This window comes from Mollisia scopiformis (assembly GCF_001500285.1).
Source record: "Mollisia scopiformis unplaced genomic scaffold LY89scaffold_11, whole genome shotgun sequence".
In the NCBI taxonomy this organism is placed as follows: Eukaryota; Fungi; Ascomycota; class Leotiomycetes; order Helotiales; family Mollisiaceae; genus Mollisia; species Mollisia scopiformis.
In genome coordinates, this window is record NW_017263591.1 from 277,382 (window position 1) to 300,507 (window position 23,126).

Genomic DNA, 23,126 nt, shown 5'->3' on the forward strand with positions numbered 1-23,126 from the left:
CAATTAGTCACATTGCTGCTCTCGCTACGGCTCGGCTCCTCTCAACCACAGGTGAAGTGAGTACAGTTCGGCTAGGCTCTGCCTTATTATCACATTTTCAGATCTATTTATTTTTAGGGTAATATTTGCCTATAAAACGACTGAAATCCCAAACAGGTTCTATAAAGTTTCTAATTTAGTTTTACTTGGATATATAATCTATTTTAGGTTTACTACTATTTTTTATATAAGTAACAAACAATAAGATTCTCTGAATAAGTGCAAAATTTCACAAAACAATCAATAGCCGAAGTCATTCGACGAGCCTCGTGGACCAGCATTCATGACAGCTTGCATTGTGACAATCATGAACACTTTCTACTCTGGATGTTCCGACTAAAATCAAATCCTTGAGCAAAATTTCATGAATGCTTTCTGGCGGCTTGCAGCGTTCATGCACGAGGGATGAGGCTCGCCACGTGATTTTCATGTTTTGAAAACTATTTGTAGATGCCTAGGTAGCTCCATCAGCAACAATCCATTAATATAGGTGCCTAAATTTAAATAACGAAAACAAGGAAATTAGGTTGAACATCTTCGAGATTTGTTTTTGATAATATACATAGTCACGTGACTGTTGATAAACGCATTGGTGCCTCCCGAAACCAAGCAGAAAATGTAGTTGCTCTAAATTCATCATCCAGAACTTCACATGAGAATGTCTCGTGAAAGCGTTATAAGCTAGCAAAGACTGTCCAGTGTCTTGCCCTGGAATCACATTCGTGGAACCATCTGAGAATTGGTTTGCGAATGAAGAATGATGTCGGGTAATCAGGAACTGCATTGAATTGTGCAGACTTCGATACCAGGAGCTACCAACCGTGTCTGTTTGCATACTCCTATGTTAGAAGAGGTCTGAAGGTAGAGTCACATCCAAATTGGTCCTGCTCATCGGCCTGCATGCATGCGGTTACACTACAAGATTTGCACTTTGCTCTTGACTCCCTTTGGCTCTTCGATTTGAACTAACACCTGGTAGCGCAACCGTGCACGAGGAGAAGTTTTTGCACTTTTGTAAGAAAGTTGTAAGTGGTTCGCTTAGCACTCCCTACATTGTTATCGGATTTCCTTGAGAGAGAGGACAGCCTTGCGCTTGTTACCTCATATAAAGCTGTGTTTTCTCGCTCCCTTAGACGAAGCCCTGCATTATCATTCAATCATTCTGCCTTGAAATAAACTGTTCGGTCTCAATGATGGAGCACGCATCAGCAACATCGCTACCAGCTATGGACGACACCTGGAAGTCTATCGAAGCCTTGGCAGCACAAGATTCAGCTCAGCCTTCTAGACTGTCGACTTTGGAGCGGAACAACCAGAAATGGGATGCGCACAAAGATGAGATACGGCACATATATCTTGATGAAGATAAAACTCTACAAGAGACAATGCAAGCCATAGAGTCAACCCATCACTTCAAAGCAAGGTATAGCGACTAACACACCTGTTGACCTTGTAACCACAATAACAAATATATTCAGTGTCCGGAAATGGAAAATGAGACTCAAAGAATGGAACTTTGAGAAGAATATACCATCCAAAGAGATGGGTTTCATGGTCGAAAAAGCCGAGAAACGCAAGCGAGAAGAAGGGAAGGAGACCAAGTTTATGCGTAATGGATTTCAAGTACCTTTGCAGAGACTCGATTATTCAAGAAACGGAGAACAAATGATACCATGGACTCTGGAATACACGAAGCAGATAAGTGACTAATTACAATGTCTGTTGGAGAAAGGGACTTTGCTTACCATTATAGGAACTCCGGCGAATATATCATATCAGACTCCCAGCATTACTGAACTCGACCCGGACTCCCCTGAAGATGGCAACGATGAGGTTTCCGAATCTTGGACTCACGATGGATACTTGGACTATACATCCAGTGTAGATTCTGGATCTACTGTAACGGTTGTCGGCCCTTCTATCCATTCACGTGAATATCCCGATCTTCTTCATGCTCATCCCGATAACTCCCATTCCATCGAAGCCACAAGGTCACACTACGAAGCTAATGATTGGCGCCAAGGACTAGAAAATCTTGACGTGGCTGAAGAGACTCCAGATGATCGGTCTCATCTATCACTGATGGACCGAGCTCGCCAGTGCAAGTCTTCTAAGAATCCAAGCGAAACCGCTCGTCTTTACATCAGAGCTTTATTCAACTCTTTCTTCCCTGCGTACCTGGATATGGATGATGTGATGTGGATGGAATGCTTGAAGGAGCTCTCTTCGCTTCTGTGCGGTGCTGAAGTCGGCTCCGCCGAGGAACAGCAGTTGTACACCATTTTCCAAGAAGAATTCTCAATGACGATCGTTTACTCCGGACTTTCTGCTAGTGATATAAAGCTTCTAGACGATAGCGTAACAATGTCCAACGAGCTTTCCGACAATTTCTCGCCATGGCTGTTGGATATTGTCATTAAAGAGCGTCTGAAGCCGTTTTGGGACGGATTTTTGCGACAGTCAATGAACTCTTGGCCTCTTGCCTCGCAAGCTGTGTGTCAACGCTTTGTGCATTCCTTTCCACGATCCGGATCCGGATCGAACATTCTCAGATGGAGATGCCGGCTCGAGCTTGCTATAGAGCTTTCCCACAGAAAGTTGGAAGAGACACACCGTCAACTTGTAATGTCTCTGGTGGATCTTTTCGCATCACAATGGGATAACTCTCTTGGAAAGATTCGCCAATGTTGCCTTTCTGTAGAAAAGATATTTCAAGAATCTTGTCTCAACCAATACATTAAAGACATTTTCCCCGATGTCAGAATCGAAGGATATTTCTGCAGCCCCTCGCATGGTGGACCAACCTATGGGAGCGACTTCGGAGCCCGAGAGTACGTTGTTGATCGGCTCCTATACCTCATCGTGGTCTTATCATTGCACTGCTTCTCAAGAGCCTGGTGGACATTCGGGCGTGAATTGATGGAAGTTATCAACAACGACTTAGTGTCCCTCAGCCTTGATTATCACAGCTATAAACAATACGGGCGGCCTGCGATGTGGTTTTCACTCCACCTATAGCTCTTCGACATATATTGTAGAAACAAATATTCGTCTGAAGCTGCTGAGAGTTTTTCCAACGCCTTTTGGATAATTAAACAATTTCCTATATGGCGGTCGGCAGCTGGAAGTGACGAGTTGATCATGATTCAAAAGTGCCAAAAACAGTGGGTGAAGCTTGCGGATGCTGCTTATCATCCGAACCTTTCAAAGTCTACAAGGCTGCAGATGACTGAAGTCAACAAAGTACTGGGGGGATGGAACACAGAGGACTTGCGCTTGCTAGGTACTACTCCAGTTGGATGTAAACATAATCTTCATATAGAAGAGATTGCATGCCGTGGTGTTGCTAGTACCTCACGCGGTACCTCAAAGGCTGGTAGCTCGATCAGAAGCGCGTACGGTAGCACATATACGGAAATCCTTGCGTCCGGGATGAGTGGAATGAGTCTCAACTATTCTTCTCTCTTTCCTTCGGAGCAACGATCCTAGTCTTGGTATCAGATTCATGCCCTTGGAAGGGGACCTCGAGGATTGGATTTAAACTCATAGATGTGAGCTAAACGCCACCAAGCGGCGATGTCACAAAGATTATGTGTTTTCTAATAAGTGGTTCGATCTTTCCATTCAACATCTGCCAATGTTGTTCTATGTTAAAATTACAAGGAGAGCTTACTCGACTGATAGGGACCCAAAACGATTCCCATGTATCTAGAAATAGCTTCGGAATGCTCGATCATTCGTGCGACTCTAAGTATAATGGCTAAGCCTTGTCATGCAGGATATGCCTACCTACCAGGGACTTGAGGCGATAACAGGGCATCAGGTGCTCCTGCCGGGAACTTAGAACAGATCGAGCAAAGGAGGAAAATGTGTGTGCTTTTTTGGTATTAGGAAACCAATACCATTATCTCACTTCCGAGGTCCTTAGTCTTCAAAGCCACGTCTCCCAAATTGGGTCTTGGTAAAGTACCAGGACATGTACACTATTCCTATGATCCATGTCATGACCCTTCATCTCAAGGAAACACCACTCCTAGCTTTCATGTTTTTTGGGGGTCCACTTTGTTAATCCTTTGTTTCTCATGTTTCCATTTGAGACTAGTTTCTTTAAATTACCGGTAGATAGAGTCAAATTTTGACTTGGGATCACAGATATCTGAATCGGAACATAATCTGTCCAGACAGGCATTTGTCTCCTGTATCCTCTTGTCAAGCAGCGCTCTATTTTCCTCAAAGAAAGTCATGTTGTTGATTAGCGAGGCTTGGCGGTGGTTGCTATTGTTTGTGGTGTAGGACACTATGGTGTTGGAATAGACCAGCTGCTGGCTCAAAATCTGTTGTTCAGTCTGAGAAGAAAACTGGCCAGCACTCCAGAAATATATTTATAGATGTCATATTTACCAATGATACAGTCAGCCTCTCTTGAATGTGCGTTATTACTCAACTCACATGTAGCTCATGTGAATACATCGACACTACCACTCTTTTTGGGGAGTGTTACTCTTCGATGCGCGAAGCGAGTCCAAGTGATGCCTCAGGGGCGTCGCTAGGCAAGTTCCGGACCTACAATCCTTCTAAGGGAAGTTGAATGCTCTTTTCCTTAATCTCAAGGCAAAGGCGTTGTTTCAAAGGACAGTGTTTAGAGCTTTTCTAGTTTCAGCTCCTAATATTCATCATGCATTTATCTCACCTGCAGAATGCTCATAATTAGCGAGGGCATTAGAGATGTTCGAAATGTTGAATTTCCATACTTGATACAAGTTGCAGCCTTGACTGCTTGCTCCCCCATCAACTCCATTTACTGTCAACAAGATTCATGCTCAGACCATCATGACTCCTGCAAATGCACCCCAAATGCTTTGGCTTATACACTATTAAAGATTGCCTTTGTCCGCTTCCTATGCTTTCACCAATCCTTATTTTGAAGGTTCATCACTTCAGTAACAGATCCCAGAGCCCCTCACCCTCCACATAGCCGTGATGAATAACATTCACCAGCCAATAATCCTCTCTGACGCCTTCAATAAGCTTCTTGCTTTCACTTTCCCTCTCGTAGACACGTCCCCACTCCTCCCAGATTCCAAAGGCTTCTTCAGCCCAAGCTCTGAAGCTCACTTCCTCGATAATGGTGGGCGTGATGATCTCTTTGCCTGGAAATGCTCCCCAAGTCACCGCGTTTGTGCTTCCTCCTTCATCTCCTCTTGTGCCAACACCATTAACCATAAGAGAGTCGGATGAGAAGAATTGGCTACTAGCATTCGCCGCGTACCAGGATACATTCTCCTTAATCTCTTCGCTCATAAGCTTCTCTTTTAGAGGAGTCCAATCTTTGGAGGGTAGGAAAAGCTCAATGAATGCCTTCTGGAAGACGAAACCGTTCCTCGGACCCCATCCGAATACTGGATCTGTACTCCTAACACCATTGACGGCGGGTTGGGAAGCCACTGACCACCATCCTTTTTGGTTGAGTTGCAATAGCTGAGACTTGATGGTATTTGTCTCTTCGTTCAGACCTTCCTCACTCCAAGGAATCGCCGAGAGCGATCCCTCGATATGCTTGATGAATAGTTCGGTGATATCTCCTACGGACTTAGGGAAACCCCACAGCTTGATAGCTTGGTTCACGCTCATATGCAAGCTGACACCATAGCCGTCAATTTCACCGTACGCAGGACTTCGAGCGTCGCCCCATCTGCCGTTGGGGAAATCATCCCAAGTAGCTTCACGTCCTAAAGCGCCTTCGCCTTCTGAGATGGCAAGTGTGTTTGCACGGGTGTTGATAGGATCTGCTGGCATAGCAGCATCTAGTGCTGTGGCTTCCCAATCACTGTTTGAAGTTGGGCCTGTGACTATTACCCGATTGTGTGGATCTGAGCCAATACTGCTCTGCCGCCGAGAGGCATGGTTGCTATGTGCGCCATTGACACTCAGTGACTGCAGTGGTACAGAAATTTCCAGGACTGCGGATTCGTCTTCCAGGTCTTCAGTCGGGATCAGATTCGTCCTCTCTAAAATGAAAGAAACTGCTTTCTCGAGATTGAGAGTGTAGAAATGAAATCCTCGAGGTCCAGGGGCTGCTTCTTGCTGGATATGTGTGACGATTTCGCTCACAATGTCTACTCCAACTTTCTTCACCATCTCATCATCTCCCTTCACCTCGTCCAACCTCGATATGATATTGGGAGGTAACCTCGCATGGCTTAGTTTTGTCGTCCGCTTGATCATCTGGTAGCTCTGAATTGGCATCATCCCAGGTATGATAGGTATTGTCTTGAAAGCTCCGCTCTCATGCTCCCTCAATCGCTTTTCGAATTTGTCGTAAGCCTCCACATCGAAGAATAATTGTGTCATGATAAAGTCCGCACCAGCTTGTGTCTTCCCCACCAAATAAGGTAGATCGTGTTCCAGACTTTGGCCCTCTGGATGACCTTCGTCTGCATGTCCTTCTGGGTAGGCTGCGACACCTATGCAGAAATAGTCTCCATACATCTTCCTGATGTACTTCACCAAGTCAATTGCCCACTCGAACTCGTCCTCCTCTTCCATGCCCTCAATTCCGTTCCCGTTCACATTTATCCTCTCTTTGTATTCCTCGCTCCTTGGTGGATCTCCTCTCAATGCCAATATATTCCGTACGCCAAGTGCTTTCGCATCCTGCAACGCCTTGTCTACCAACTTCTTGCTCATATTCGTGCATGTCAAGTGCAAACATGTCGTCAGCCCCAATTCTCTCTGGCACAGCTCTGCCAGCTCCAAGCTCTTTTCTGCCGTACTTCCTCCAGCTCCCCAAGTTACAGTCACGAACAATGGTCGCAGCGCTCGGGACATGCGATCAAGTCGCGCGCGCAGATTGGCGCTTCCCATTGAGGTCTTGGGAGGGAAGAATTCGAGAGAGAAGTAATTGGAGCCCGGAGGCAGGGCGGCGATCTTGTCGGTGATCTTCTCCATTGTGAATAGAGGGTATTGCATTCGCAGATTCTGGGGGTAATTGTGAATCACAAAGATCACAATCCACCAAGTTGAAGTTTGCTATCGGGGAGGACGGCGATGTTCAACGACCCCACCAAGTTTTTGTTTTTCTGACGCACTTCTTCGGTTGATTCTCGGATGCTTTCAGTGCGGTGCAACTTCACTCAACATCAAAACTCGGAACTGGATGTTTACAGTCCCAAAGGCAGCTACTTGCATCCAGATAACAAGTGTAGATGTGTTGTAGCCGACTGAGGGGTATCCTCGCGTCTATGTGAGTCAAGGTGCCATGACCATGTCCTGAACGTTTACAGGCAAAATCTGCATTTCTTCAAGCTTCCCAAGCAAGTCACCAGCCAATGCTGAGGAAATTGCTTGTCCAAAGCCTCAAATTGTGTGTCTTGATTTGTTTCGCTTGTTTGTATACTGTTCTCCTGTTGTGATATACAGTTCGGAAGACCTTTTCCGTGTCCTACATTGCAGACCGGAATGCATGGCATCCCTTTGACGGTCTTTGGTTCCGCGCTCTAGTTCTCATAGTTCTCAAGCCACAGTGCAACACCTAGGTAGTTCCTGCATACTATCCTGCTAACAGAACCCAAATCTAAGCTGTCGGGCATAAGAATTTAAGCCTAAATTTAGCTTGCGGAGATGGTCGAAAACCGAATTGAGACTTGACGTCTGATCCTTAATTGGGAGTAGATCATCTAACTGTGCTTGGGAATATCTTTGAGAATCCCCAAACTAGACATTGGCAATGATACATTATTTTCAGACCGATGTGGTAAGTAAATCGAACCCATGTCTGTCCGTCAATGAGAGTCATGACATCGTGTTACATTGTTCACGATGATGTCGTACATACAGTTCAGTGACGAACAGCGATTATCTATATATCAATACATGCATGCACAAAGACCAAACATTCTCGCTGCTGCTCATCTAGACGTGATCTCATAATGTTGTTCAACACGATTGCAGCCGTATGGCTCCTTGTAACTCCGAGTCATATCGCCAATGCTGCCCCAGCTCCATCCAGCTTCACATTCTATGACCTTCCTACTCCTCTCTCCGGCCCTTGTGATAGCGCTGAGGGCTCAGATGGAGCTCTTTGGGTCTCGAATATTCTTGCCAACACCATTGCACGGATTGATCCTAACACAGGCGCTATTGAAGGCAAGAATTCCAGCTGCTTCTGCTGACGACAGACTAGCTGACAATGACCAGAATATCCAATTCCATATACACTCCCTGCTCTCCCATTCTCCTCACTGCCTGGTTACAGTCTAACGAGTGGAGTCACTGCTTTGGCATGTGCCATCCGACCAGGTGAAGATGGCAATCTATACGCCGGAAGCGGGATTCGAAACCAATTCATACGAATCAATCCCACTACCCGCAAGATCGATGTGTTCAGTATATCCTCCCGGCTTTCAGTCTTGTTTTCTAACAAAAGGCCATGACCTAACGGTAACAGCACCACAACCATTCGACCCTCTAGGCGACCTCCAACCCTTCAACGACCTCACAGCCGGTCCAACAGGAATGTTCTTTAGCCAATCGACCGCAAACCTCATCACCCACTTCGACTACACAACCGAGCAATTCACAAACTACCCCGTCCCAACACCTCTCTCCGCTCCTCTCGGAATGGTATTCTTTGAAGGCTACTTATGGTTCGCCGAGCTCCTCGGCCAGAAAGTATCCATCTCTCCACCCTCCTTTTCTACAAACAACGAACCCCTAACAAACTTCAGATAGGCCGCCTCAGCCCCACCACCGGCTCCGTAACCGAATACTCCGTTCCCCTCCCGACCCTCTCTGGCCCCGGTGTCGTCCGCGCAACATTCACCAAACCCTCCCGCATCTGCTTCACCGCTATCCTCGGCGGCTCCAACGGGTGCCTGCACACCGACACCGGTACCTTCGACGTCTACCCCGGGACGGGCATCGGTGCCGCTGTTTCGATTCCCGGGGAGAATACGAAGGATTTGCGGTTTGATGATATTATCTGTACGTTTGCTCTTTCTTAGATGACAAGGAAAAGGAGGAGAGGAAAGAAGTTAATGAGGAGAATAGATTATTCTACTGCTACGCAAAATTATATAAATATTCTAAATATAACGAGTGGACAGGTGTCGAAGATTGTGGAGCCGACGACGGTTTTGGCGGAGCCGATCAGTTTGCCATTTTATTTTGATATTGGGATGAATTATGGGCCGGGGAAGGCTGTGTGAGTTGTCCTTTCTTCTTTCTTGTTTGTGGTTGGGGTAGGTTCTAATAGAGGATGTTGAGCTGATTTTGAAAAGGTGGTTCACGCAGGCTATTTCGAATCGGGTGGGGAGGTATCAGTTTGCCTAAGAAGCTCAACTGGTTGGCTTTGGCGTGGGACGGACCCTTGGTGTACGACTGCTTTCTGCCTCTTCTGTTGGGCACACGCTCTATATATCAGTTCCCACTAATCATAATATCCATAATTTGACGGCAAAGATATAAATCTGTTTTATACATCGTAGCTTCGGATAGCTTTGCATACCAGTTTCCCGATCTTAAATAACATGATACAAGCAGGTAAGTCATCGTTTATTCATTAGCTCATGATCAATCTAAATGTGAAACAAAACGCCTACTTGTATCCCCGCCCACCCCACCAAGCTCAATTTAACAAGCAAATCCCATCCCCAAATCCAGCAGCTCACCCTTCTCCGCACTCTCTACCCTCTGCTCGTCCAACAGATCATCAATCTCTTTCTTGTCCCTAATCATCCAGAATGCCTTAATGCCCTCCGCGAATCTCTTGCTGCTCTTCTCCACTTCTTCCTCCGACACAGCTGCGAAACACAATCTGAAATACTTCCATCCCTCCTTCTCCATAATCTCTGGCGTAGGACTGAAGATTGCACCTGGTGAAGCGAGGACTAGCCATGGCTTCGTGGTCAAGAAGATCCATAGAGCAGACGCCAATTTAGAACCTGCGACTTCGCCTGCCAAGGGGTGAGAATCGAAGTGCATCTGTACCCAGATAAACATTCCTCCGCGAGGCCAATCGAAGGAGTACATCTTAGTCTTGGAGATGACGGCCCAATCGGAGTCAGAGGCTTTGATGGGAGTGCCTTGTTTGACCAAGAATCGACCCTCTTCGAGATGGCTGCACATTCTGTTCATGCGACGCTCATAAGTGCCGCGAAGACCAGCCAGCCAACGGACCCAGCCATCGGTCTTCCAGCCAGAGAACGACAATTGCTCGGTCTTTGACTTCTTTGCAAACTCGGCCATTACGGGCTGTGGTCCCATAACCAATTCTGAGATCATGGATTGCACGAATCCTGATGGTTGTTGGGTAGATGTCTCTGTAATGCGAAGAATACGTTCAACGATTGCAGGTTGTGCTGTAATCCAACCAAGACGACAACCAGGAGCGACAGTCTTGGAAAAGGTGTCCAGACGGATAACTCGGCCATCGTAGTCAACGTTCAAGTATGATGGTACAAGGCTATCAATGAAATCGTAGCCTGACTTTTTGGCGAAAGTGTGAACCGGTTGGGCAACGGGTGGTGGTTGGTTTCGAGCCATTGCTTCGTTTCCAGCTGCTGAAGGGAATTGGAGATACCAATACGGATCATCCTCAATGATTATAACGTCGTACTTGCTGCAGAGAGCATAAATTTCCTTTCGTCTTCCAATTGAAAGTGTTCCGCTAGTGGGATTTTGTCCAATTCTATTCTGTCTCAGCAACGCCTTTGGCTTAGCAAAGAGGTGGAGGGTACTCACGTCACAGTGTACATCAAATGTGGTCTCTTCCCCTTTGATTCATCCCAATTCTCCAGAACATCCTCCAAGCCTCCGGGGCCTGTTGCAAGCATTCCCTCCAAATCGATCTTCACGGGCACAACTTGGATTCCTCTTGGGCGTGCACCTTGGACTGCGTTCATATATGCAAACTCCTCCACAAGCATTCCAGGTCTCTCTCTGATCCAATCTCTTTCCTCACTCCAGACATTGCTCAACGCTTCAAGGGATTTCGAAAGCCCATCTGTGCTACCACATGTGAGGATAATATCTGCGCCGTCCTTATATGGTATATTTGGATGCAGAACATCGCGTGCGAATTGTCGCAAGTAGGAATGAAGAGGAGGATAGCCTTGAGCTGTCCCATATTGGAGCGCAGTGGTCAAATCAATCTTTTTCATCAGATCAGTGACCGCAGAAGTATGCGGCACCGTCATATGTATTCCTGCAGCAACATCTCTGCCCTTCTGGAGCTTGGTCTGCTCGAGCTGTTCTGACAGGTCCTTGCTTGGGTCGTTGGGGAGATTTGGGGTCGGTTTCCATCGTTCGGGCTGTGCGATTTGAGCTTCGAGTGTATCAAATGGAAATAAACCAGCGTTTGGCAGACCTATATATCTCTATTAGCTCAACGTTCTTGTTGATTGAAACAGTTACCAGGCATCCCACTCTTAACAAGGGTGATTAGTGATTAGAACTGAACATACCACCAGCTAGATTCCCAATGCCAGGGATCTGGAAATACTTGTAGAACCCCTTGACACTGCTCTCCTTCCTCGCAACCGTCACTCTTGAGAAATGGTGGCTCAAATCCAATGGAGGTTTTGGTCCAGTGCCTTCAGTCGCCTCTCTGGCGTTCATGTATTCAAAGTCCGCCATTTCGGTGGAATCGGTTAACTTTTCTGCAAGTAGCTCGAGTCTATCAAAGACGAGATGATGAATAATGGAAAGTTTTATTAAGAAGAAGGAGAGAAAACGGAGTTCTCAAACAATCTTAAGGTGTTGAGAACTCCGATAAGAAGATAGCTTACCAGCGATAGCCCGGGATGTTTACAAAGCACGAGGGAACCGGCAAATCGGATTTAATGCCTCCTTCCTATCCCGTCATGATTAGTTGCAAGTTCGAAGGGCGTAGATATTTGTTGGCCGTATTTAGTGAGTCGGAATGATGTTTGTGTGCGTTGTCTGTAAGACTTCGTCACGACTTTGAAGATAGCACAATAATTTGAAATGGAGAAGAACCTGGTATATATTTTTGTCTTGCCCCGGCTCGATTGCCGAGACGACTCCACGTACTGCACGTGACGCTTTTCAGAGACGATGAAAGTACACCAGTTGCCCGTCTACGGAGTTTATACATTTAATTCCAGCTGATAACAGGGGTAATCCAACTTAAATATCATACCCCAGACCCAAGACCCGACTCCAGCATTTCGGCCAAGGTGTCCCAGCTCTTGCCTTCCTGGCCAGTGCCTGCTCTCGCAACACCTTTGAGTCCACTTGCTACAAAGTGAATCAACCTGTCAAACTCAGACTTCATCTTTCTGAGCTTCTCGACAAAGAGAGTATCCCCGTCATCCTCGTTAAATGCTGATGACAAAATGCTGAGATCAACATTGATGTCCTCTTCCTCCTCATCAGAACTTGATTCATGTTGCCTACTTCGTACACTCCTACTAAACTGTTGGGACTTTGTCTTCCTGCGAGGCGTCTGAAGGCCCAAGCTAGCCATGGATAGGTCCATCCTCTCCTGTTGATGCTCCATGGTCTCCTTATTGGATGTAGCATTAGCGGCCTGGGCATCTTCCAGCTTAATTCCAAGCTCCAGTATTTTGAGGATTGTCTTATGAATGAGCTCTAGCTTGCTACCTAGCAGAGCCTGGTCGATCGTAGTCTTCAGATATGCAGAATGCACCTGAATCATGGCATCAACATCTCCAGCATCTTTGAGGTCCGCTTGCATCTTCTGGGTACAAGGTTCCAGAACAAGAGAAGTCAAATAGTAGTATAGCATTTGGTTGAACCAGAGTAAACGCATTCGCAAGGAGTAGTAGAGAGCGCGTTCGTCTGTGCCGCTATTCTGCATAAGAGTATCCATAACTAGCCGTTGGCGAGAGAGGATATGAGTGCTTCGCTGGATCTGCAACAGAAACGTAAATATTCTCTTGTAGGAAGACATGTTTGCTGGGGTAATGATCGTCTGAATTGGCCAAGCAAGGTGATATTTGATCTCCAGAACGGCTAGTGCCTTTAGACTCTGCCTGCATTTCACTACGTCTTGATGCTTCCGGTGGAGAGGAAGGACGTTCATTCGTATTCGATCAGCAGCGACTGATGGCAAAGTGCCAAATGTACTTTGGCACAGCTCAGTAAGCGTGAACCGATCATTCCACGATGAATTCAAGGTATCAAGCTTGTCGAAAACATAACTTGAAAACTTGGATCCGGTGATCCCGTCCGCAATGAAGTAGATATGTGACAATGCATCGAGAGCAGTGTGCAAACTACACGAATTGAACAGAGTCTTGCGAAGTAGAGACGAAGCCTGGTGGTGCTTGCTCTTGATCCACGCATCAAATGCAGTATCGAAAAGCTCAGAGAAAGGGGCAAGCTGTAAGATAGCAGGATTGCAGACATTGTAGAAGTCTAGACTAGGTTCGAGATCGCTTCGAGAGCCTTGCAGTATGCCGAACTGCTTGAGATGCTTTAAAACGACCACACTCTTGCCAGTGTTGAATACTTTATTGGCGGCCGCGTGAAGAAACCGAGGTGCGTGGAGAATGCCTGCTTGCGTCTGGCGGATCTTGAACCTCGAGTCCCAAATCAATGCTGGCTCAACATCCCCAGAAGTTTCGATGATGAAAAAGATCTTGTCATCTTTGTCGAGTTCTCCGTCTTCCATCCAAGCCCTGATAGGACGAAGATATACTTGCAAACATTCGAAGAAAATACTGCCCATGAAAGAGTACATCTCATCGTCTCCAGCCATCTGTGATGTGCACGTTTCGTCGTAGAGAGCTTCAAGATAACGGAATGCGTGCCCATATGGGCCATCATCGAGTTTTCTGGCAATCTCTGAGAGACGACGAAGGAGTCTAGCAAGTAATTTGATCTCTTCCTGAATGGCCAGTAAGCTAATAATTATATCCTCTGGAGGTGCTACAAAGCGTAGTTGAATCGAAGCCAGGAGAGCATCGAATTCAGCAAGGCGTGTAGACATAGAACCTTGGAAGGCTTGCAGCAGAGGTATTGACTGAGAACGTCTGGTCCACAAACGAAGTAGCAATATAGTAGAACCCTGCTCGGCAAACGACGTTGAAAGCTTAATAAAGGCTTCCGGAGAAGCATGTTTCAAGATGAATGCTTTCGATGGCTCTATGGTCGCTGGAGTAGTATTCTCGAATATAGAAGTCGGCAAGCCGCCAAGCATGAAGAGCACTTCCCGAATAGCTTGGAGTTCCGAGATAGGCCTTCGAACAGTTTCCAACTTCACACCGTCAACAGTAGGCGTCTTATGCCAGAATTGCTCGTATCGTAAAGTCTCAAGGCCTTCTTTAGATAACGTATGCACCGCATGGTCCTCTGGTCTTCTGCTGGGATCTTCTTCAATACTTGATTGTCCTGTCAGATCCGTCGAACCAGACGCCTCCGACCTAGAGTCATCGTATCTGTCCGTATCCGAATCCTCCGCTCCAAAGTCAACATTGGCCCATACGCTTTTCTCTCGCAGCAGAGGATCGTCTGCAGCCAAATCTTTCCAAAGCAAGGGTGGGTCTGCGTCCGGCTCTGGCTCCTTCAAAAAGTCAAGATCTTCGACCTTGGAGTTTTGAAGCGGCCTGTCTGACAACTCCAGCAGCAGATGCAATATCTCGGGTGCCCATTTCACTTCCAAATTTGACAAGGTGTTTAATCGCTCCCTTAGCGCATCTGCCAAAGGATCTTCAAGGTAGACTCGAAACTTCTCCTCAAGGCCATCGAGGCGGCTGTTAACGTCGAATTGGTTCGTTCGAGGATAGTTGTTTTGTCGCAATGCTCGAAGAGCAGTCTCCTTGTGGATGTTGAATTGTGTAGAGTCAGACTATATATAAGTAGTCAGTAAATATGTTCTGAACGACCGGCTAGGCATAACATCAACAGCCGCCTATGCATGTTGAAACATAATGAAACATCCTTACGGAAGCTGTCTTTGACGTGATCAATGTTACGAGCTCATCTGTTAATGCACCCAGCTTGGCTAGGTGTGCCATGATAGCATTTGAGAAATATCGAGAGTATGTGGACTTGACGCGTTCTTGTATTGGGGAGACGCGACTTTCTCTAGAAATCCAAGCGAGGTTCAATGTTTCTTCACATTGTCCGAAACCACAATATTGATTTCTGCTTCATTTGATATATTTGGCTATCTGGATCAGATCAAGCATTTTCAGAAGATGGTACATTCAAAGCCCAAGAAACATCGGCCTTGAACCCCCTATTTCTAGCACGTGAGAGTGACGCAGCCTCAGGACGTTTCGGCATCTTCCGTTAAGGAGATCTCAAATTCCCATACGCAGCGCATTATTTTTGTTGAAGACCACACACGACACAACACAACATGGCGATAGCAAGGCCAATTCGAGTACTAGGCCTGGTGGCTGTAGGACTATGGGTATTCTTCTTATATCAGGTATTTGGGCCTGCGAAAATTCCCAAAGGGCCTGGGGACACTCTTGCCAACATGGAAAGAGATCCAAATTTAGATCGTATGCTACCCGCCGTCTTTTCCTTTTCGACAGCAAATTACTAACGTGTGTTCTAGTCACGGGCGAACCCGAGGGAGAATTATGGCGAGCTGATAAGGGATATGGACTCGGTGCTGAAGGAACGAATCGAATAAATGCGACTCTCCTTTCCTTGGTCCGAAACGAAGAGTTGGAAGGAATGCTACAAGCAATGAATGATCTCGAGCGAACTTGGAACTCGAAGTTCAATTATCCTTGGACATTCTTCAACGATGTACCATTTACAGAAGAGTTTAAGAAGAAGACGAGAGAAGCAACCAAGGCGGAATGCTTCTATGGTACGACGATAAAGGTTGCACTTTCGAGAATCTTACTAACATACCTCTTCAGAATTGATTCCAAAAGAGCATTGGGATGTCCCTTCTTGGATCGATGAAGAGATTTTCCAAGAATCTGCGAAAATTCTCAAAGAAAACGATATTCAGTATGGCAGCATGAAATCCTACCATCAAATGTGTCGTTGGAACAGTGGTCTATTCTATAAACATCCTGCTCTCGAACATACTCAGTTCTACTGGCGAGTCGAACCGAAAGTCCATTTCTTCTGCGATGTCGACTACGATGTTTTCCGATATATGCAAGACTTCAACAAGACCTATGGCTTCACAATAAATCTTTACGATGCTCCGCAATCAATTCCAACATTGTGGCCAGAGACAACCAAGTTCATGGCCCAACATCCAGAATATCTACATGAGAATCATGCCATGCAATGGTTGACGGACAGCGCCAGGAGACCTGAGCACAACATGAAAGCAAACGGCTATTCTACCTGCCATTTCTGGTCCAACTTCGAAATCGCAGATATGAGCTTCTGGCGGAGTCAAGCCTATGAGGATTATTTCAACCATTTGGACCGAGCGGGTGGATTCTTTTACGAGAGATGGGGAGATGCACCAGTCCACAGCATAGCTTTGGGACTCTTCGAGGACTCGAGCAAGATTCATTGGTTAGTATAACCCTTTCTATGTCTATTGCAAAACTAACAAATCGTCAGGTTCCGCGACATCGGATATCAGCACATTCCCTACTTCAACTGTCCCAACTCGCCGAAGTGTAAAGGATGTATGACAGGACGATTCACAGATGGAGAATCTTGGTTGATGAAAGAAGATTGCAGACCAAACTGGTTCAAATATGTCGGCATGGGATAAATGCGTCGAATTTTTCTTTGGATGAAAATTATGGTTATATCCCTGTATTATGATGATATCGGCATGCGCATTGAGCATAGGCACGGCGTTCGTGGAAGGTCTAGGGAACTATTGTAGAGTAATATACTTTCTCCTAGGGAGAGGAGTTGTCTGAGATAGGAACAGCGTATACGATTATATCAAACTGTAGCCCTTTGTGGTAAATGTGCGAGGTTCTATGCCTTCTTTGAGAAGCTAACAGGACTCGTTCAGTCGGATCGAGACTTTGCAGCTGCTCATACATCAAACGTCAGTCGCAGCTCCAACGTTTTGTGCAAATCGTAGAGGAGTCTCTAGGGAAGCTCTCAACACCGGATCCATTCAGTTGTACCCAGCGATTCTGTTCGTTCGCACTCGTGTGACCAACCAGGTATCTGCAACAAGTCGCTCAAAAGGATCTGATTAACTTTCGAAGACTATCACATTTAATCGCAGAGTCGTATCTCATCCAATCCAATATCCGACAGAGAAGTCGCAAGAGACTGGCAGTCGTAGAAACACCTCACTTCACCAATCACCCACTCGAGGTCGTAAGATATATCGTACTTATTACTGACTGGTCGGTATTGTACAAGCGCGGGGAAAGCTGGGGTTGAGTCCCGAGGTAAGTTTTCCGTCGGCATCTTGGCTTGACATACATAACTCCACCAGCTTCTTCATGCGGGTATCTAGTTAGTGGGGTAGGAGGGGCATACTTTCAGTCCTTTATTACAAATTCGTTCACTGGTCTTCTCTGTGAAAGCACATTCTACGACGGATTTTGAGACTGAGCATACTTTTTAGATCTGACAGTCTCCTCATTCGTTTGAGAGAAGGGCGAAATGGCGGCCGAAACATTTGAGCAAAGAGTTGAGAGAGCGTGTAATGATTTGGAGATCCCGGGCCTGGTGATGGTTGCTGGAGATCGAGATGGGAAATTCTATTATGAGAAGGCAATTGGGAACCGAAGTCTCAAGGACGGGAAGCCAGATCCAATGCCACTGGATGCCACGATGTGGTTAGCATCTTGTACAAAACTCATCACGTCCGTTGCTGTCATGCAGTGCGTTGAAAAGGGACTCTTGAAACTAGACGATGATGTTTCTACCATTCTGCCGGAGCTGAAGGACATGGATGTGCTTGTTGATTTTGAGACAGGTCCACATGGGAAGGATAAACCTGTGTTGAAGAAGAATACTAAGACTGTCACTTTAAGGTAATGCCAATTTCGGAGACATCGGTTGTACGAAGTACTGAAATGGAGACAGAAATCTTCTCACTCATACATCCGGACTTAGTTATGATGTCTTCAGTAAGAAATTCACAAGCTGGGATGATCAGCAAAGTTAACGAATGCATAGACCCTGTCCTCATGCGATACCGTGCTACCCAAGGCATCCAGCCCTCACTTTACGTTACAAGACCACCCAAAGAAGCCTTTCATTTCCCGCTCCTTTTCCAACCCGGCGAGCAGTGGGAGTATGGCGTCGGTCTGGACTGGGCTGGCTGGATGGTCGAACGAGCGACCGGAGTCAACCTAGAAGAGTACTTCAAAAAGAACATCTGGGGACCACTTGGGGTGAAAAGCATGTCTTTCTACCCCAACAAGAACCCAGCGATCAAAAGTAAATTGGCAGATATGAGTATTCGAGAAGGAGGAATCACCATGTTTGGGAACCCCGCGGAGCCGAACGGCAAAACGATCTATATCGATGACAATATCTATAGTCTGGATATGACAGAAAGTACTGGAGGATCGGGACTGTTCGGTGCTCCATTGGATTACTTCAAGTTGTTGCAGAGTCTTCTGCGTAACGATGAGAAGGTGCTCAAAAAGGGAACCGTGGATGACATGTTCAAACCACAACTCAGCCCTGCTCAAATTTCATCATTCGAGGCAAAGCTCGCTATTCCAGAGGTCAATGTGCAGATGAGCGACCTTCCGGCAGGAACCAAAGTCGATTATGGGCTTGGTGCGGGGCTGATCAAAAACGATATTCCAGGACGTTGGAAGGCAGGGACATTGTTTTGGAGTGGATACCCAAATTTGCATTGGTACATTGATCGCGAGAGCGGTATTGCTGGTATGATTGGTTCGCAGCTCCATGCTCCTGGAGATCCGAAGTTCGTCGAATATGCCAAGTTGTGGGGAGAGGAGATGTTTCGGCAGCGGGGAAAAGAGAAACTATGAAGATAGGGGTATGAGGGCTTATGAAAACCCAACGATTGAGTCATTCAAGAATCAACTTAAAATTCTTTGGTTGTTCAAGCTTGAAGGATCTGAACAGACGCAAATGTTGTGAGTGAATGGACTTCCAGCACATCACTGTCAGTTTCGCTTATTGACTCGACTGCTTTTCAATCACTTGATATTTTCTTTAGAACTACCTTCCAGGTTCTCAGTCTCAGAGTCGAGACCAAGTCACCTGTTCTGGAGATCGGGTATCTGCTAATACGTTCTTTCCTCGCAAGTTGCCCTCGTTGGCAAGTGCTACTTTACTTGGCAGGTACGAGTTTCGGACCTTGCTCTCCAAAACAGCTTCTCTCCTCATCTCAATCTTCACCAGATACATCAAACATGCACCTATCAAACATACCCTAAGATTCAAACCCCCTTATGCTACCTATTACCAATATCGCAATAACATCGCCAGCACACGTTTCGTACACTCCATACAGTCCGCCTACTCACACTCACGATGTCGACATACACCAGAATCGACCCAGTGCTCGTTCGACCGCCAACAATGAACATCAACCACGCCGATACACTTCTATCCAGAGGAGACCCGATCAAACAGTTATTCAAGAACCTATTCGAAATCCTGCCCGCAGGCGCTCGTGGTCATGCTGTGGCTGTGATTGGTGAATTCATCGGCACTCTTCTCTTCATCTTCCTCGCCTTCTCTGGTGTTGAAGTCGCCAGTGCCTCTTCGAACAAAGACCAAGGATCTGGAGTCTCAACTGCAACGGCGGAGAAGTCGCCTCAACAACTCTTATACATCGCCCTCTCTGCTGGCTTCGCCTTGGTTGTTACAGCATGGACCTTCTTCCGCATTAGTGGTGGGCTGTTCAATCCAGCGGTGAGTTCCCGTTCTTATGAATACCATTAACCACCCACTGGACGGACATTTGCTAATATTACCATCAATGACAGATCTCTCTCGGAATGGCTCTCATTGGAGCCATCTCCTGGTTCCGCTGCCTGCTTCTATGCATCGCACAGACCGTGGCTACGATCGTTGCATCCTACATGGTCTATGCCCTCTTCAATGGCGGCCTCAATGTTGGCGTCGGCCTGGGAGGTGGAACAAGCAATGCACAAGGAGTCATCATTGAGATGCTTTTAACGGCACAATTAGCTTTCACGATTTTCATGCTGGCTGCTGAACAACACGAAGCTACGCACTTGGCACCTGTAGGCATAGGCTTGTCTCTTTTCATTGCTGAATTGATAGGTAAGGACGCCTTCCTAGACTCCTAGCTCGCGCTGATCCTGCATTCAGGAGTCTTCTGGACCGGTGGTGCCGTCAACCCTGCTCGTGCTTTAGCTCCGTGCATCGTCAATCGCGACTTCCCTACATACCATTGGATCTACTGGGTAGGACCTATCGCCGGTGTTCTTCTTGCAGTTGTATTCTACAAGCTAGTCAAGGCCATGGAATATGAAACAGCCCAATCGCAAGACGACTACATGGAAAGCCACCCTATCCTCCCTCGGGCTGCAAGTCGCAAACCGTCTTCTGTTGTTCCCTTGGCCAGCATACGTTCCGATTCGGATCATCCCGAAGAAGGCGCCACACATCTTCAGCCTATCAAGACACCATTGCGAACACCAGCTCCAACGGCAGTAGTTGAAAAGAAACAGGAGTCAGCCCTCCCTGAATGCTATGCAGACTAGTGCTGAGACTTGTAGGGAGGCATCCGCGTCAGGTTTGATTGTCCCTATCGTTCTCAAAGCGTCGACAAATCGCTCTGTTAGATTCGTAGACCCAGAGAAAGTTTTACCAGTTAAATTGAGACCAGAGAAGGGTGTGCAAAATCTGTTGGTGGTGATGGATGGCTCTGTGGAACACGGATTGGTGCAGTTGACACTCGTCAGCAGAACTTGTTGGCTGAGAGATGTGTCTTTCAGTTTGAAGAGTCCTTTTGTTTTTCTGTTCTCCTGGTTTATGAGTGCTGTAGAAACGTCCAAAAGTGGAAGATATTCGTATTTGTATTGAGGACGATGACTGATCAGTTTGTTGCCGAGCGCTGCAAGAACAATTTAGTTGTTATGCCTCGTCTTCGAATTCAGAATTGCCAGACCTTGTGTCCTCACAGAGAATAGCTTATCAATGTCTCCAAGATCAGTCACATCACAGAACGATCATAATAAATCCAGCATGTGTTGAGAGAAGCACCTTCTATTCGCCCTGCCTAAGCTAGCAAAGGAAACGAAGTATCCACCGTACCATCCATCGAGTACGAAGCAAGCATCATTATTGAAAAGCAAAGCAAAGAAAAAACCACCACCACTTTCCATAATGTACCCACGCCAAGCAAAACCCCAGATCCATGCAGCTACATACAAAGCCACCAGAGAAAGCCGAAAGCAGAAGAGAAGCTTCTCACTAAGTTCCCTCCAGATCCGCAAATTTCCTCCGTGATGATGTGATATGTGTTGTTGAGTTAGGGGTGTAAAGCTAGGAAAGACATATTCGAGAGACTCTGTTTTCCCCTCCACAAGATGTAGAGGCGTCCGTCAGCAACTTAATGCCAGCAGAAAGAAAGAATCAAGAAGGGCTCGTGTCGTTTTTCGTTCCGGGGAAGAGGCCGAGGACTCGTGGCTGGAAGAAGATGACAGAGTCGGAAGGTGTGTTGAAAAGTCGAAATTTGTTGTTTGTTGACGCCGTGTGAAAAGTTTCGAAGGAAAGGGAATTCGTGGGCTGTTGTTGTGCAAGTTTTGGGGGGACCGAACGCCGAGTTGAAAGCAGGAGGTAGAGTACACGGTGGGTTGAGGGCAGAGGACGTGAGGGTATCGCTAAATCGAAGAATCGGAGCTGTGGGCAAGAATGTTAGTTTGAGGTAGTGGTTGGGGAGGGAGTGGATGGATGACTTACAAACGACAGCCAGCAAGTGGAAAGCCATTTAGACTTCATAATTCTCCTCCTCGGCATCGTAGTAGTCCTTAGCCTCATCACCCTCGGCATAGCCTTGGCTGAAAGAAGGATCCTCGAAAGAAGAAGTACCGTTGCCGTTGCCATTGTGTGCGTTGTGGTTGATGTCCTCGAAACCGGAACCAACATCACGCTCCTGCTTGACCATCTCCATCTCATCATCATCCTCGTCAGATGGCTCAGCATAGCTGACAGGGGCCTTAGCACGACCACCGCTAGCCTTGGCAACACGGCCACCCTTGACCTTGTTCAACGGAGTCTTCTTTGACGGAGTATTGAATGAAACCTCCTCTTCATCATCGTCACCGGAGGAACCCATGCGCTTGCCGTTGAAAGCCGGTGCAGCCTTCTTGGCTCGAGAACCACGCTTGACGGGAGTCTTCTTAACGGGACCGCCATTTCCATCACCACCTATTGAAGGACTGTTAGTACGTTGCCAGCTTGGATCCTTATGTGCGCGCTCAAAGTAGGTGGAGACTGCTTTACCTGTGACACCATCACCGTATTCACGAGCGATGGCTGTAGAAATAGTTAGCAAATGTTCAAATTGTAATGATGATGATGGCGGGGAGAACATAAGGAGACGGATGACGGGGTCGACAAAAAGGAATGGCATAAGCAATAACGGATTGGATAGGCCAAAAATTCGACAAGTAGGGGGAGAACACGATTGAGGATAATTGCAGGCAGTACCAGTAGTCATCTCCTTAGCCTTAGCCTTAAAAGGTCGGAGTTGATGCTCAACCGCACTTGCTGTGGTGGTATCATCCGGACTGTCAGCATTGAAGTGACGAGCGATTCCTGTGTACAACGTTAATAACGACCTCTAAGTTAATTATGTGTGTTGTGTGCATTTGAAAGAAAACGTGCTGGGCTGTGCTGAACTCGGGAAAACTTGGACTCGATAAGACAAAGCCTGACCAGCATTCATCTCTTGTGCCTGCTTCTTGATGTCTCTAAAGCGATGCTGCAAAGCATACGCAGTAGTGCCATAGTCCATTCGGCGAGCGATATCTGCGGCTTCGTCAATACCAAGTCCTGTGAGAAACTTTGGCTGTGCTATGCGGAGACATAGTGAAATCCAAAACATGCTCTTTCCACCAGCAGAGCCTTTGGCGTCTGGCTTGCCCTGAACATTTACATCCACGTTGATATCTTTCGAGTCTTAGCCATTCTTGACGGCATCGATCTGTAACTTAGCACCAGCCTTGTAGCGACGG

At 46.7% G+C, this 23,126-nt stretch overlaps 10 protein-coding genes across 10 annotated transcripts; 6 read left to right on the plus strand and 4 right to left on the minus strand.

The window, feature by feature from the left end:
* The first annotated feature begins 1,068 nt into the window (after positions 1–1,068).
* On the plus strand, positions 1,069–1,935 carry LY89DRAFT_51488 (uncharacterized protein). The gene is made up of 2 exons (XM_018208079.1): positions 1,069–1,462; positions 1,518–1,935. The coding sequence occupies exons 1-2, from the start codon at positions 1,230–1,232 to the stop codon at positions 1,747–1,749; spliced, it is 465 nt and encodes a 154-aa protein (XP_018071701.1). The 5' UTR covers positions 1,069–1,229; the 3' UTR covers positions 1,750–1,935.
* LY89DRAFT_51497 (uncharacterized protein) lies at positions 1,877–3,343 on the plus strand. Its single transcript, XM_018208080.1, has 2 exons — positions 1,877–1,944; positions 2,063–3,343. Exon 2 carries the CDS (start codon positions 2,122–2,124, stop codon positions 3,055–3,057), a length of 936 nt encoding a protein of 311 aa, XP_018071702.1. The 5' UTR covers positions 1,877–1,944; positions 2,063–2,121; the 3' UTR covers positions 3,058–3,343.
* A 1,322-nt stretch (positions 3,344–4,665) lies between these two features.
* LY89DRAFT_718062 (putative methylenetetrahydrofolate reductase 2) lies at positions 4,666–7,082 on the minus strand. Its single transcript, XM_018218389.1, has 2 exons — positions 4,791–7,082; positions 4,666–4,729 (listed from the first exon to the last, which is right to left on the minus strand). Exon 1 carries the CDS (start codon positions 7,006–7,008, stop codon positions 4,972–4,974), a length of 2,037 nt encoding a protein of 678 aa, XP_018071703.1. The 5' UTR covers positions 7,009–7,082; the 3' UTR covers positions 4,666–4,729; positions 4,791–4,971.
* A 1,152-nt stretch (positions 7,083–8,234) lies between these two features.
* LY89DRAFT_746879 (uncharacterized protein) lies at positions 8,235–9,519 on the plus strand (the record flags this gene model as incomplete). The annotated part of the gene is made up of 5 exons (XM_018221106.1): positions 8,235–8,424; positions 8,486–8,709; positions 8,766–9,021; positions 9,088–9,241; positions 9,318–9,519. Coding segments are annotated over 5 exons (876 nt in total), but the record flags the coding sequence as incomplete, so codon positions are not given.
* LY89DRAFT_718064 (PLP-dependent transferase) lies at positions 9,397–11,746 on the minus strand. Its single transcript, XM_018218390.1, has 3 exons — positions 11,502–11,746; positions 10,780–11,404; positions 9,397–10,726 (listed from the first exon to the last, which is right to left on the minus strand). Exons 1-3 carry the CDS (start codon positions 11,671–11,673, stop codon positions 9,670–9,672), a joined length of 1,854 nt encoding a protein of 617 aa, XP_018071705.1. The 5' UTR covers positions 11,674–11,746; the 3' UTR covers positions 9,397–9,669.
* A 287-nt stretch (positions 11,747–12,033) lies between these two features.
* On the minus strand, positions 12,034–15,239 carry LY89DRAFT_51517 (uncharacterized protein). Its single transcript, XM_018208081.1, has 2 exons — positions 14,970–15,239; positions 12,034–14,872 (listed from the first exon to the last, which is right to left on the minus strand). The coding sequence occupies exons 1-2, from the start codon at positions 15,039–15,041 to the stop codon at positions 12,194–12,196; spliced, it is 2,751 nt and encodes a 916-aa protein (XP_018071706.1). The 5' UTR covers positions 15,042–15,239; the 3' UTR covers positions 12,034–12,193.
* Positions 15,158–16,914, plus strand: LY89DRAFT_615388 (glycosyltransferase family 15 protein). Its single transcript, XM_018210726.1, has 4 exons — positions 15,158–15,536; positions 15,593–15,853; positions 15,906–16,524; positions 16,573–16,914. The coding sequence occupies exons 1-4, from the start codon at positions 15,389–15,391 to the stop codon at positions 16,727–16,729; spliced, it is 1,185 nt and encodes a 394-aa protein (XP_018071707.1). The 5' UTR covers positions 15,158–15,388; the 3' UTR covers positions 16,730–16,914.
* A 491-nt stretch (positions 16,915–17,405) lies between these two features.
* Positions 17,406–18,978, plus strand: LY89DRAFT_718066 (beta-lactamase class C and other penicillin binding protein). Its single transcript, XM_018218391.1, has 3 exons — positions 17,406–17,963; positions 18,016–18,059; positions 18,109–18,978. Exons 1-3 carry the CDS (start codon positions 17,590–17,592, stop codon positions 18,936–18,938), a joined length of 1,248 nt encoding a protein of 415 aa, XP_018071708.1. The 5' UTR covers positions 17,406–17,589; the 3' UTR covers positions 18,939–18,978.
* A 276-nt stretch (positions 18,979–19,254) lies between these two features.
* On the plus strand, positions 19,255–21,051 carry LY89DRAFT_644780 (aquaporin-like protein). Its single transcript, XM_018211844.1, has 3 exons — positions 19,255–19,830; positions 19,905–20,205; positions 20,254–21,051. The coding sequence occupies exons 1-3, from the start codon at positions 19,447–19,449 to the stop codon at positions 20,646–20,648; spliced, it is 1,080 nt and encodes a 359-aa protein (XP_018071709.1). The 5' UTR covers positions 19,255–19,446; the 3' UTR covers positions 20,649–21,051.
* Positions 21,052–21,819: 768 nt separating this feature from the next.
* Positions 21,820–22,878, minus strand: LY89DRAFT_52081 (uncharacterized protein). The gene has a single exon (XM_018208082.1). The coding sequence runs from the start codon at positions 22,607–22,609 to the stop codon at positions 21,878–21,880; it is 732 nt and encodes a 243-aa protein (XP_018071710.1). The 5' UTR covers positions 22,610–22,878; the 3' UTR covers positions 21,820–21,877.
* Positions 22,879–23,126: the final 248 nt, after the last annotated feature.